The 13,380-nt window shown below is 33.6% G+C and overlaps 1 protein-coding gene across 2 annotated transcripts in view; it reads left to right on the plus strand.

The window, feature by feature from the left end:
- LOC149777813 (furin-like protease kpc-1) overlaps nucleotides 1-13,022 on the plus strand; it is a 31,423-nt gene extending 18,401 nt beyond the window's left edge. For both annotated transcript variants that reach the window (XM_089938876.1, XM_089938877.1), the window contains 7 exons: nucleotides 71-283; nucleotides 965-1,068; nucleotides 2,908-3,014; nucleotides 3,455-3,566; nucleotides 4,645-4,949; nucleotides 10,020-10,085; nucleotides 11,191-13,022. In XM_089938876.1, coding sequence (XP_089795002.1) covers nucleotides 71-283; nucleotides 965-1,068; nucleotides 2,908-3,014; nucleotides 3,455-3,566; nucleotides 4,645-4,949; nucleotides 10,020-10,085; nucleotides 11,191-11,330 — 1,047 coding nt within the window. In that variant the 3' untranslated portion in view covers nucleotides 11,331-13,022. The remainder of the gene's footprint in view (nucleotides 1-70; nucleotides 284-964; nucleotides 1,069-2,907; nucleotides 3,015-3,454; nucleotides 3,567-4,644; nucleotides 4,950-10,019; nucleotides 10,086-11,190) is intronic.
- Nucleotides 13,023-13,380: the final 358 nt, after the last annotated feature.

The following is a 13,380-nucleotide window of genomic DNA, read 5'->3' on the forward strand; positions in this document are numbered from 1 at the left end:
AGTGTTATTATCGATGTTCGACATTCTAGCATGCCGATGAATTTAACAGTGCTGTGAAATACTTTTGCAGGGTCGGAATAAAAAGGGTTCTCTGTATGTGTTTCCATCCGGCAATGGTGGATCTGAGGCCCACTGCAACCGGAATGGATACGCAAGAGATGTTCACACTATAACAATAGGGTCTGTTGGATTCGATGGAAAAAATGCCAGCTATACGGAAATGTGCCCATGTGTCTTAGCCACGGCATTTGGGGAAGGAGGAGAGGATGGTAATTCAAAATTGGTGAGATACATATTTAATTTAATACAGTAGCTACATAAATCAACGATAAGATATTTTTTCTATGCTAGTTTCAATTAACGGAATATTCAGGTATACAAACTTAAACATACATATTAGTCATGATTATCTCTACTTTTGCAACTGAATTGGTTCCGGAACGCTAACAGACAGGACAAAAAGGTAAAGAGAAAAGTTAGAAAATAAAGTTAAGAAAACTTTCCGTTTGCCGTTTTGATGTAATGTTTACAATATATTTCTTTTCTTATATTTTGATAGATAATGAAAAAGGGATTTAATAGAACATTTCAAAAAAATAATGTATGCAGTTAAGAATTCTGAAAATGTTTGATAATACTAAATGCCAGTTGAATGCGGATCAGAGGGACATAAAGTTAATTTTCTATGTAATCATGTCAATAAAATAGTATCACTGTGGTAATGGAACAATGGGACATGAAGTTAATTTTATATGTCATTATGTCACTAAAATAGTATCACTGTGGTAATGGATACTACAATGCGGAACAGAGGGACATGACGTTAATTTTATATGTCATTATGTCACTAAAATAGAATCACTGTGGTAATGGATAATACAATGCTGTAATAAGAAACAATAATTCCCCTATGAATAATTTGTGAAGTAAGCCAGTTAAATAATCACTGATACCGTGCTTGTAGAAAACAACGGAGTATGGACGTGAATCTTGTACATGGTCATTCAAAGGATCATCAGTGTCTTCAGCACTTGCAGCTGGAATTATTGCATTGGCATTAGAAGTCAAGTAAGATTTTAATGTACAGATAATTGATCCATCTTACATAATTGTATGAATGTTTGAGAGGCTGTTTTGAATGCATAGCTCACATTATTAAGGCCATCTTGAACCATATTTTAATGCACATATCACGTTCTTGTAGCCATCTTGAAACCAAGTTTTTAATGTACAAGTTACATTATTGTGGCCATCTTGAAGCACAGTTTTAATATACAAGTTACATTTTTGTGGCTATCCTAAAACACAATTTTTAATGCACAAATTGCATTTTTGTGAACCTCTTGAGATACATATGAATAAAGTATCTGAATTATGTAAAAAATAAAAGCCACACCTGTTGATATTCACGTGGCCGTAGCTTTTGCGTGTGAAATGAAAATAAAGATGTGCATTTCCTGAGCAGTGGTATGTTTCATTATTCGTGTTACCTGTAACACTCTAATCAAACCTGCTCGAATTTCTACAAGCCAAGCCAATTATGTAGTTAGGATAGTTGTGTTATGACTTTGTATTTTTTGTTGTTGCTTTTAATGAGATTAATACAAAGATATTATCGACCCTTGAAGGCTCCGTGATTAATTACTTTTCTGGGATCGATAAACCTTAGTATTAACCAAACGTATTAAGTCCGTTTTTCAAAGCACATCATACTATTTCCTATGTTTTGACTTTAATATTATATAATAACAATAACAGCGAATACATTTCAATATTATATAATAACAAGAGTGGCTAATACATCTCAATATTACATAATAACAATAACGGCTAATACATTTCAATATTATATAATAACAATAATGGCTAATACATTTCAATTTTATATAATAACAATAACGGCTAATAATTTCAATATTATATAATAACAATAACGGCTAATACATTTCAATATTATATAATAACAATAACGGCTAATACATTTCAACGGTGTTAAAAAGACCAAAAAATAAACTCTCTTGTTGACTAGATCCGATAAAGGAAAACTTCACACACACACACACACACACACACACACACACACACACACACTTTTTACCAATTATGTTTCACGAAAAATAACTTAAGTACGAAAATACTGCAAAATAATGGTAAATGTAGATAAAAGGAGAATCAGATAGTCAGACGGACGAACAAATGGAGTGTGTATGTCTTAGCGTTAAGGGCACGTCAGCACACTAATTGATATAGGGTGCTGATTTAAAGTTTTAGTATGGTACATACCGCTTAAGGAATACAGTAAGACGGACTGAAAAGAAATGCAGTTACTTTATATACTTGCTTGTAAGACATGTCAAACTGCACACACTGGGTCTATGTTTCTGCAGATTGAATGGACTTACAAGCGAGTATGGACGGAAATTATTAGTGACAGGCGTTGCATACTGGATCATAAGTACACATTAAAACAATGGATATTAAGATAGTGAGCTCTTGGAATATGGATGAGCCGCGAATGCGCAAGTGTAGTTGTTAAAAATTTATAGTTAAGACAGGCTGCAGACAATTTCGCAATGAAAATACAACATGAAGTTAATTCATATACATATACATACCGATGACGCAATACAAAGAGCAAAAGTGGTAGCAAATTGTCTGCGGCATGATGCCCCAGTGCTAGACATCACTTTAAACTACCACACTGCATACATCGTAGGGATATGACTGAAAAAGTGTTAAAGCTGCGTTGAAAATGCAAACCACACACACACACACACACACACACACACACAACTGCACTGTAGATAGGTTCCACACATCCATATGGCATAGGTAGGCTTTACAGTCAAAGTCATTACAACATAAGTAAGTCGTCATTAATCTTATCAGGTTCATGTTTTATTTCAGCAATAATCTGACATCCAGGGATATTCAGCACTTGTTAGTCAGAACAAGCGATTCGAATACAACCCTCAGGAAAGCGCAGTGGAGAACAAATGGCGCTAGACACAAAAGTAAAGTAATATTTTACTTAGGCGATGTCCGATGGTCATAATTTTCTTAACTTCGTTGTTTACTAGTGTTGCTAGTATTGTTTTATTTTATATTTCTCCGTGTTTTTTTAAAGGAATGTGCTGTCACATCTAAATCCTACACATCATATTTAGCTTTGAATTTTTCTGTGTTAACATAGTTTGATACAAGTCACAACGGCTGTCTGAACGTCAGGCAAAATGAGTGTTTTAACAACACTTTGAAAAGCACACTAAATACGATATAAAAAAAATATTTTTTAAAATATTCCAAATGGTTAGGTGAGAAATCTTAATAAGTTTCTTTTGGTCTAAAAGCTAAATAAAGTATTGAAAGCCAGAAGAAAACAATGAATTCAGTGGCAGAATTATTTTCTTTTTGTTTTATCAAAATATGCTCTGCAGCGTATTTTCCTTTTCAGTAAACGATTTTTTTGGATTTGGATTAATCAACGCCTCGGAAATGGTACGGGCAGCGAGGACATGGAAAAAAGTAAACGACTTGCATATTTGCAGGATACGGCATGTACCATCGTAAGTAACGAAAGTAGACTTGCACATCAATATAAATGAAATCTATTCCGTATTCTGTCGACGCTTCTCGTTCATGCCAAATGTCATGCAAACCTCAACACATACTGTTCTAAGTTCGTTTAATTTCTCATTGATGTTAATGTCAATGCCATCTGATCTATTTATATCAGGTTGTGAACTTCGGAAATCCCACATTTAAATTTCGCTCTTACTTTCCTGCAGTGTTCGTCATGTTCTCGAGTGTTCATGTATCAGCAAATTTCAAATTTATCCTCTGCACATTTTGCAAATACAAGAGGCGTGATGATTATTGTTTAACCATCATTCAAATATTAATTTACCTTATAAATAATTATACTGAACATAACACAGCCAGAACAGATCCGTCTTCGTTCTATTTGTAAATCTTAGATATTATTTTAAAATGAAAAAAATCTTGACTGCAGTCATGCGATATATCCAATAATATCCTTTAGATATTTTTACGTTACAACTTTGTTTCGCCGCATTCTAGCTCGTTCACTATTCACAATATGTTGTTGTTGTTCTTGTATGTTTTGACGCCATTTTTCAGCTCACGATAGGCTATACATGGCGGCCAGTATTAATGGTGGACGAAGAACACGGGAAATCCCCGGAAGGAACCACCGACCCTCGAGAAGCTACAGGCAAGCTTTCTCACATACCCACACTGGCTGAATCCGACTCGAACCCACGCAGTCAGATTCACAAGATCGATTGATTGTTACAACTCAGAACAAATTCTTATTTTGACTTATGTATCTTTTGTTTATGGCCCTATATCTGCGAGTTTCTGTATTAGAACTTACTATGATAGAATTTGACAGATATTTTATATCTAGAAAATCAAAATAAGCACTGAAATGTACAATTCTTTTTTCTCTGTATTTGTCAATATTTCGGGCTTTATGTAGTACTTGAACTAATATGAGTTTGAAACAACGATATTATATTATGGCAAGAAACTTCCGTTTCTAGACAAGTTGTATGAAAGGATTATGAATGAAATAACTATTCAAAATATCAGTAAATTGTTTTTCTTTGATCTTTCCTTTAGTGATACGAAAAACAACGGCCATATTACGCAAATTAAATCCGACGGTTGTAAAAAGTCTTCGGATGAAGTTCTCAAGCTGGAGCATGTGGAAATCCAAATTTCTTTCAAAACTAAACGCCGTGATAAACTAGACATTGTTTTGACATCTCCGATGGGAACATCTTCTACCCTAATGAAGCGAAAACAAAGGAAATCAGTGCGAAGTATCTCGGATGAAGAAATCAAATGGACTTTAATGTCGGTGCAGTTTTGGGACGAGAATCCCGTCGGTATATGGGACTTGGCAGTATATAGCGCTTTTTCAGGTATTACAAGTACATAACATTATCGCAGTTTCAAAATGAGTCCTACCTTAATTCATATTTTCCAAACATGATTTTGCTTACTTGGTTATTGTAGTTTAGACATGATACAAAGCGATGAGATATGGTTCAATGTCAGGCGACATATATTTACTTCTCTATAACTAATAGAATAACCAGCTTTAAATATAATATTTAGCATTGCAAGTTTGCAGAGCTGAAAAAGTCAACCAGTTGTAACCGACTGAAACATATTTTCGTAACCCGGAACAAATTTATCGCTTGCGTACACAAGGTTTCAAGTACTATGATCCATTTGTAGTGACCTTAGTCCATGCCTGAATTTAAATGCTCCAAATTTTTTCCCAATAATTAAAATGACGTCACTCTCAGTTTATTCACCGCTGATGAATACCATCGCTGCTTGGAACAATAATGTTTTTAAACCAAAGTTCTTATTGCTTGATCGTTGAATGGAACACAACTATGCTAAGATATATGGCCCAGCAGAAAAAATAATATTAATCTCGGACGTGCTGCATGTGCTCCAATAGAAAATCAATAAATGTTGCAGCAGTAAATCACATACTTCTGTGTGTTATAACTGAGCCCTAAACATAATTCCCACAGCCCAATATGAAATATAGCGTGATATTATGGTAAATCATATAGTTTTACTGCATCTTATTTTGGCGCATAAAGGTACCAGCCAATCTAGATAAAGATTAAAATGAGAATTTACTTCCATCAACGCATTTATTTGCCACTGCATAACATTTATAATCTCAATACATGTGGGCTTTAAAGCGCATGGATACTAGAACGTATTGCTGAATAGCTAGATATCGTCGCTTTGCATGTTGAATCAGAGTAAAAATTAAAGTGTTATTAAGGCTATTCGATAGCTTGAACTGTATGATGGTTTTATTTCACACTAAGCAGTTACAGTGATAATCATGCTTTCAGACACAAACTGTTTGTTTTATTAAGCACACTTTCCCTCTAACTTTTATTTATTCGTTCGAGTATGAGGGCGGTTTGGTTTGCTTGGTTTCGCCTTTTGAAGTAACATAAAATCAAACTTGTGCAACGAGGTGACATTGTTTAAGATTAAATCATTTTGAAACTGCGGTCACTTTAAATATCTTGAGAACAGTTCAACACAGAATTTAGCTGAGGCTGATCTGACTTAAGAACCGAAGCAATGAAGTTCCCAATTCACCTCAAGAAAGAACGTTGAATCCTGTCCCTTGGGCAGCAAGGTGTTCCCGACCTCGGGTGCTGGATGCTCAAAGTACCTGGCAGACCAACAAGTGCTGATATCATCTTGCTAAACGTTATGACAAAGTTGAAAACGTTCGTTTGTCTTCTCAAATGCATAAATAGTTGTTACACAACCGAATGAAAATTATCTACTATTTCTGGACGAGAATGAAGACTTCAGTACTCACTGATCCAAAGTTGTAGAAAAGCTAATTAGCTGCATTTCAATTACTTTAATTGATTGGTTGCACATATCAATAAACACCATTTACACAAATTCGGACAAAACCGCAGTAGGGTATCAAAGCAACATCGTACACTATTAAGTACGTGCAAGTTCTGAATTCTTTCATTTATAAAGTACGGCGATAATTACACTATATATATATTGTGCGCTTTCTACAAGTTATGAAATGTTGCAATTATTGTGAAAAAGTTTTCTAAAACCAAAAGGCCACACCTATATATTAAAGGGGGATGACCTACGTGTGAGCGTTTCTTACAATGAAACTTTCACCATAAAGCACTTTATGATAATATGATTCGATCTCCAAGCTGTAATCGATCGTTGCTACAATGTTCAGCAAAAGAAAAAACTTTTTGAGACATTAAATGTGACATGTATTGTAAATTTCTTGACAGAAGTTACCTTTTCTTCTAAGTATAGTTTGTACGTAGATTATTTTTAACCAACCTGTCACCTTTATGATTAATTACAATTTATACACACCCGATACAGCCCTCTTTGATCTTGAACCTTCATAAATTTTCAGAAGATCATCGTCTTGTTTTTGAACTTGTTTTTCTCGTTAGTAATGAACCTTTTTTGTTACATACTATTTTATCATATATACTTTCTTTTTAATGGTGCTATATAGCATTACAGTTCTGGTGCTCAGCAAAATCAATAATCAATCAATAACAGATGGTGTCGTAAATAAACTGTCCAATTTCTCTCTTTGAAGTTTAAGTCTTTAGAAAGTAGGCTGAATGGTTCTTAAGCTGTCATTTCTGTCTGATTTAGCTAAGCTTTCTTTTTATAAACTTTTTGTAACTGTGCAAACGCACACTTTATCTAGGACTTGTTGTTTCTCTATCCTTACAAACTGTTACAGTTTATCTATAACTTATTACTTTTTTATCTGAACAAACTGCTCCATTTTATCTAGGCCTTGTCATTTTCCTTAGGGCTTTAAAATGTTAGAGTTTGTTGCAGCTTTGAATGCGCAAAATTAATTATCTCCTTAAAGTGTGTGCATTTGACATGTGGGAGATTCCACATCTTTGTTTCTGAGTGAGTACTTTGAGGGAGCATCCAAACTATTATAATAATGTTGTGAGTCGAACATGCCGTGCTTTTCACATGTGTCATCGGCCATGATCTGCCGTCTTTGGAAAACTTGTATCTTCAAAATCTGTATATCTACACACCGTTAAAGGTGTCCTGCTTTTCACTTCATGCAGATGATGCAAATAAAATGCTACCTGATTATGGCTAATTTTGTTATAATTCTCTGCGATTAAATGTTTTATGGATGTGTTCAAATTGTACATGGTATAAAGTTTGTTCCGGGAATGCATACCTTTGAAATTGTATTAATCGTTAACACATCTTCCTAGAATGAAATCGGAGAGATGTTTTGTCATCATTATCACATTTAATTATGTATTGTTCAAATTCTCGTAGACTATGGTGCAGTGTTCTATATTGTTCAAATTCCATTTTATTGGGGTAGTCTTTAGTATTGTTCAAAGTCTAGTAGACTAGGTCGTAGTCATTTAAATTGTTCAAAGATTCGTTGACTAGGGTGAAGTCATATATTTTTCAAAGTCTCGTACACTAGGTTGTAGTCTTTAAAATTATTGTTCAACGCCTCGTAGACTAAATTGTAGTCTTTAATATGGTATAAAGTCTTGTATACGAGTTTTTAGTCTTTTATGTTATTCAAAGACTCGTAGACTACCTCGTATTCTTTTAGTCTGTTCAACGTCTCGTAATTCAGTTTGTAGTCTTTATGCTGATTTTGTTTCCAAAATATTTATTTAGTTGGAATCATTTTTTTTATCTTGCGTCTTTTAGTCTTTTCTGTGATGTCATTTACTACCTTGCTGGGACAGTATGTAGTCACCCTTTCACTTATTTTACAGATGTAGATTTGTCTACTTACAAATGTCTTCTTTTCTGTCTGGTTTTGTGATCAAGACAGATTTGCATGTTATGCAGGCCTTAACGCAGTCTTGTTCTAATTAGATTTGTTGACCATATCAGTCAAATAACAGAAACTTTCAAATGTTCAGGGTCTTTATGCTTCGTAAAGCTGATGTTAATATGTTAGTTTCTGTTGGTGGGTTAATCTCCTTAAGAGAGGACGCTGTTGTGCAACAAACTTTGTCCTGAAAAGACAGCCAAGTATCTTTTGTACATGACTTATTTAATGCTGATTATTTTGTCAGTGATATTCATACTTATTTGTAAATGAGTTATTTAATGCTGATTATTTTGCCAGTGATATTCATACTTATTTGTACATGAGTTATTTAATGCTGATTATTTAGCCAGTGATATTCATACTTATTTGTGCATGAGTTATTTAATGCTGATTATTTTGCCAGTGATATTCATACTTATTTGTACACGAGTTACTTAATGCTGATTATTTTGCCAGTGATATTCATACTTATTTGTACATGAGTTACTTAATGCTGATTATTTTGCCAGTGATATTCATACTTATTTGTACATGAGTTATTTAATGCTGATTATTTAGCCATTGATATTCATACTTATTTGTGCAGATGATGAACATTGCTTTATTAAACTTGTACAGTTAAGTAATTAAAATCAGCTTAGTTCACCCTCTAGATCATCGATTATTGAAGTATCCATTCTCTTGCAGAGATAATATGTAATTTTTGAATTATTTAACTAGAAATACATATATCAATGCTAATTTCTTAGATATGTGAAATAATGTGAAATAATGTTACTCTGTCATCTGCTAATTCTTGGGGAAGGCAATCTTTCAAGTTAAACTGTTCTCCGGAAAATTAAATTTCAAGCAGTTTGACATTTGACATGCAGTGTAATAGCATATTATGTCAACTCAAGTCCATTGGTGCTGATTTAATTTAAATTTTCTCAACACATGGACAAGCAATTCAATCGATTTTCGTAGTTGAACAAATGAATCGACTATATAGTGCCGGTGTCTTAAATTAATTTAGATTCTTTTCCTCTGAAAACAATATTTGAACTGCTAAACGTTTCTATTGCAAATCCATGCACCAATCTCCGAGGTATATAACTGACATTTTAACTTTACATTATTACTTTGTAATAACATACAAAGCGATATTTGGTTTTCGCTGTGTTGGGCTTTGCAACAGTGATTTCCATTCCGTGTATGTTGTAGTATCCATGCATTTTAAAACATACATTTATTTGTTAGTAGGACAATTTCACTATTGTGGACTACGGATGTTGTGTAGCAGTGAATCAACACATTTCGGAAAATAAATTCTCGTCATCATCCTTGTTTTATTTATTGTACGTAGCCAAATTCATTGCAAAATAGGAAATGTGTATTGTTTGTTCATTGAACTCTATGCCTTAGTCTGCCAAATCTCAGTACTCAGTCAAGATAAGAAATATGGTCCTGAGATCTAGTGATAGTTTTATTTTAATTTTTAATTTTTTATATATGAGTGTACAAATGACTAGAAGGAGTGTGAGAAAAGTAAATATGAAGAGAGTACTTTGTTCAGTAAAATAATTATTCGATACGTTTAAATGTATAGTTTTCTTTACAGATTCCGTGAATGTCAATTCTGTATGTCTGGTTCTCCACGGAACAACTGAAATTTCAGACAAAGAAGGTATTTTCTTGTTGAAATACAAGTATAAACAGTTTTATCAACCGAAATATCTCTTAGAGCAAGAATGGTAAAATGCGAACGAATTTAACTACCATTCATGATAAACGTTCTGGTACAACAAAATTACTATGAAAAAGAAACGATAACAAAATTACTGTGAAAAAGAAACGATGTTAACAATCACTTCGTGTTAAATGTACCAGTACCAAAACATTTATTTATCAAGACTTTATTTTTTCATCCCAAATCTACATAGAACTACGAGGCCTATGATGCTAGTATGTCCTAATACTGCAAAGGCCGTGATTATAATTTTCCTAACTGGTTAGTTTGTTGTATCAGCTGCCTTGTTATATAATCGTTTTTATTTGCGTAAATCTAAGAAAGGCAACAAATGTTTAAGTTAATTAGTTGTGAATTGACGTATTATTTGAAGCTCTAAAAAGCTTAAATTCCAACTTCAAAATCATATTAACCTTGTATTATTTGTCATATGATGAAGAAAGATGACGATAAGAAAGACGAAATATTTACTTTACTTCAGTTTACTAGTTGTTTCATTCTGTCAAAATTTACCGAAAACTAAATCTTTCTTATAATATTTAGAGCGCTTTTTTTAAACGCCAAAAGGCATGAACACTATATTTTTGTACATCATTATAATTCGTATTTGAATGAAAATTTTAACCAGATCCTGATGTGGAAGATATACAAATTATTTTGCATTAACGAAAATATGGTAGTTTAAAGGCAGAGGTCATTTCGATTAGTTGGAATCTGATCGCTGTCGATAAATCTTTCGTATTGTGATCTCATTGGCTTTTAGCTATCGGAAAGTACTCGACACAAAGGCTGAGAAGCGAAATTCCCTCTTAAATGATCACCGTGAAATATTAGTCGACTAAAGGGGCTAATTAACCTTTTAATGACTATAAAATGAAATTGGTCAATAGAGGTTGTATTTTTTACACCATTTTTGATACTGGATATTTAAGTCCCACCCTATCCAAAAAACATAATTCATAAGGAGAATTTTATAACTGGATGTTACAGCGATCGAACAGTTTCAAAATAGGACTAATAGTAACTTATCTTTCTGTTGCAGAAAAGGAAGTGCTTGAAAGACGTAATGCTGAAATGCCATCTGTCAGAGAGAATACGAGAATTATATTAGCTGTTGTCACTGGTATTTTGGTTCTGTTGTTACCGATTACAGGTGGCATCTTGCTTTACATAAAGTGCTAGACGAGAAATGGAGACGAATGAGTACAACTATCGGCCGTGGGGTAGTTTTCGCCGTAATTGATGTTAGTTCCATTTTATAATAAAGTATCCTCCAGATAGGCTTGGTATCTCACGTAACTTTATTTCGAATATATAATTAGTAATGTATAACATTAGGACAATGGTATCTGGTGAAGCTATACACCCCACCCCCATGATAATATGTATAGTGATGTACATTTAGATTACTACTTATTATCTCTAATTGCAAGTAAAGTGAAGCTAGATTATTCTTCAGTATTATATTATTTTGTCTAATCAAAACTTAAATTAGCGAATAATTGCGCAAGATGTTCTCTGGACACAATCATCAATACTTACTATCTATAGACTGTAAATGACTGGGGTTGCAGATATTATCACCTTTAATTTTTATAATTGTTCATAACGGAGAACTCCTCGCACAGTTCATAGAGGAAGGATATTCTTTCCATTCTGAGTCCTGACATTTTGCATTATATAATGACGTATATGGTCTTTGCATTGAAATTATGATGTACGAACGCGTACAGTACTTGCTTTTGTAAAAGTGTTTACAACATCATATGGTATCACGATTATGACGATCTTTTCATTAGTATGTGTTTGTTTTCGATATATGCGTTAGGAATATAAACCGTTCTGACATATACTGTTGTTGAAGTTAATATTTAAATGCAACAAGCGCTTGTCATTGTTTCTTTACATTTCTGCTATTTCGTTTATCATGTTTCATGGAGGATAAATGCCCTAAGAACACGAGATAAAGGTTTGCAGGAATCTGCATACTTTTTAAATTTGTGATTCAAATAAGCCACTTAAAATTTTAAATTCAGAACAACGAGTTACTACAAAGCGAAATTCTGTTTATAACTGTTTTATATGATGCAACAAACAGTAGATAATGTAACTACCACCATGGGAGGAAAATACCGTATATAGAATTTTACAACGCATGCTCAATGAATGGTTCGAGAAACTCCAACATCCTGCTGATAAGGTCCAATATTATGGCCATCAAAAAGGCTCAAAAAAAGAAAAGGATTCCTTGAATCTTTTGGTAAGGACATACATTTATTTGTTTCAATTATTCATTGGAATTACATGATGCTCGTAACATGGTGATGGGCTTGAATATCAAAGCTATAGGTAAATGAAATGATGAATGGTTCTGTCAAAGAGAAAGAAAAACATAGACATAATCTTAAACTCTGAAACTCTACCACCTTGAAGGCCAGATGGAAACATCACATCAAGTGCTCAAGCAAAGAAAATGTGCTATCTACATTAATGACAACCGAAGTCCAGCAGCATAGCGCTCAAAGTGTTGTAAGGGCCAAACATTTGGAGATATTCCATCCTATGGTATACCAAACTTGAATATGGGTATATACTTACCTTGAAAATAAACGTTGGAGTTGCCAAACTCCCAGACTTATTTGCTTTAGTCAACTGTTTTCGATAGCAACTGTAAATAGGGTCTAAAACAATAACATATAGTACCGTCAAGGCCTGATGATAATTTAAACCAGTAAAATATATCTCAGCCTCAACCGCGATATAGTATGCAGTTAAAATTGTTTCTGTATATCCAACAAATGGCGGCGATGGCAGTGGCGGAGGTGTCGTCAGTAGTGACATGTTCAAGTCTTGTAATAAACTTTTTGAAAATGACATGTCTTCTATTTACGTCATTGCATTTAAGCAGAAGTTCAGTTAATATTACTATATCCTAGGGTTGTACCTAATACTTACTGTCTCGTATGCATAAGCAGACAGCCATTTGAATCATTGTTGACTCTCCCACGACTCCTCCACCCACATCTGCAACATTAAATATTTAAAATGTAAGAACTTTTACTTCGGTTACTTTGTCCACTAAATTTTGGGACAATATTACTATCAATCTAACGTGTGTACCAAAATCTGCATGGTGTTCATGTCTCTCCTGCGTAAGAAGAGTCGGTTGAAGAATTTTCAATTTAGTGTGCGACGTTTCACAAAGTAATATATCTTCTATACTAGTTGCTGT

Source organism: Sinohyriopsis cumingii, chromosome 17 (genome assembly GCF_028554795.1).
Source record: "Sinohyriopsis cumingii isolate HCF-2022 chromosome 17, ASM2855479v2, whole genome shotgun sequence".
NCBI lineage: Eukaryota > Metazoa > Mollusca > Bivalvia > Unionida > Unionidae > Sinohyriopsis > Sinohyriopsis cumingii.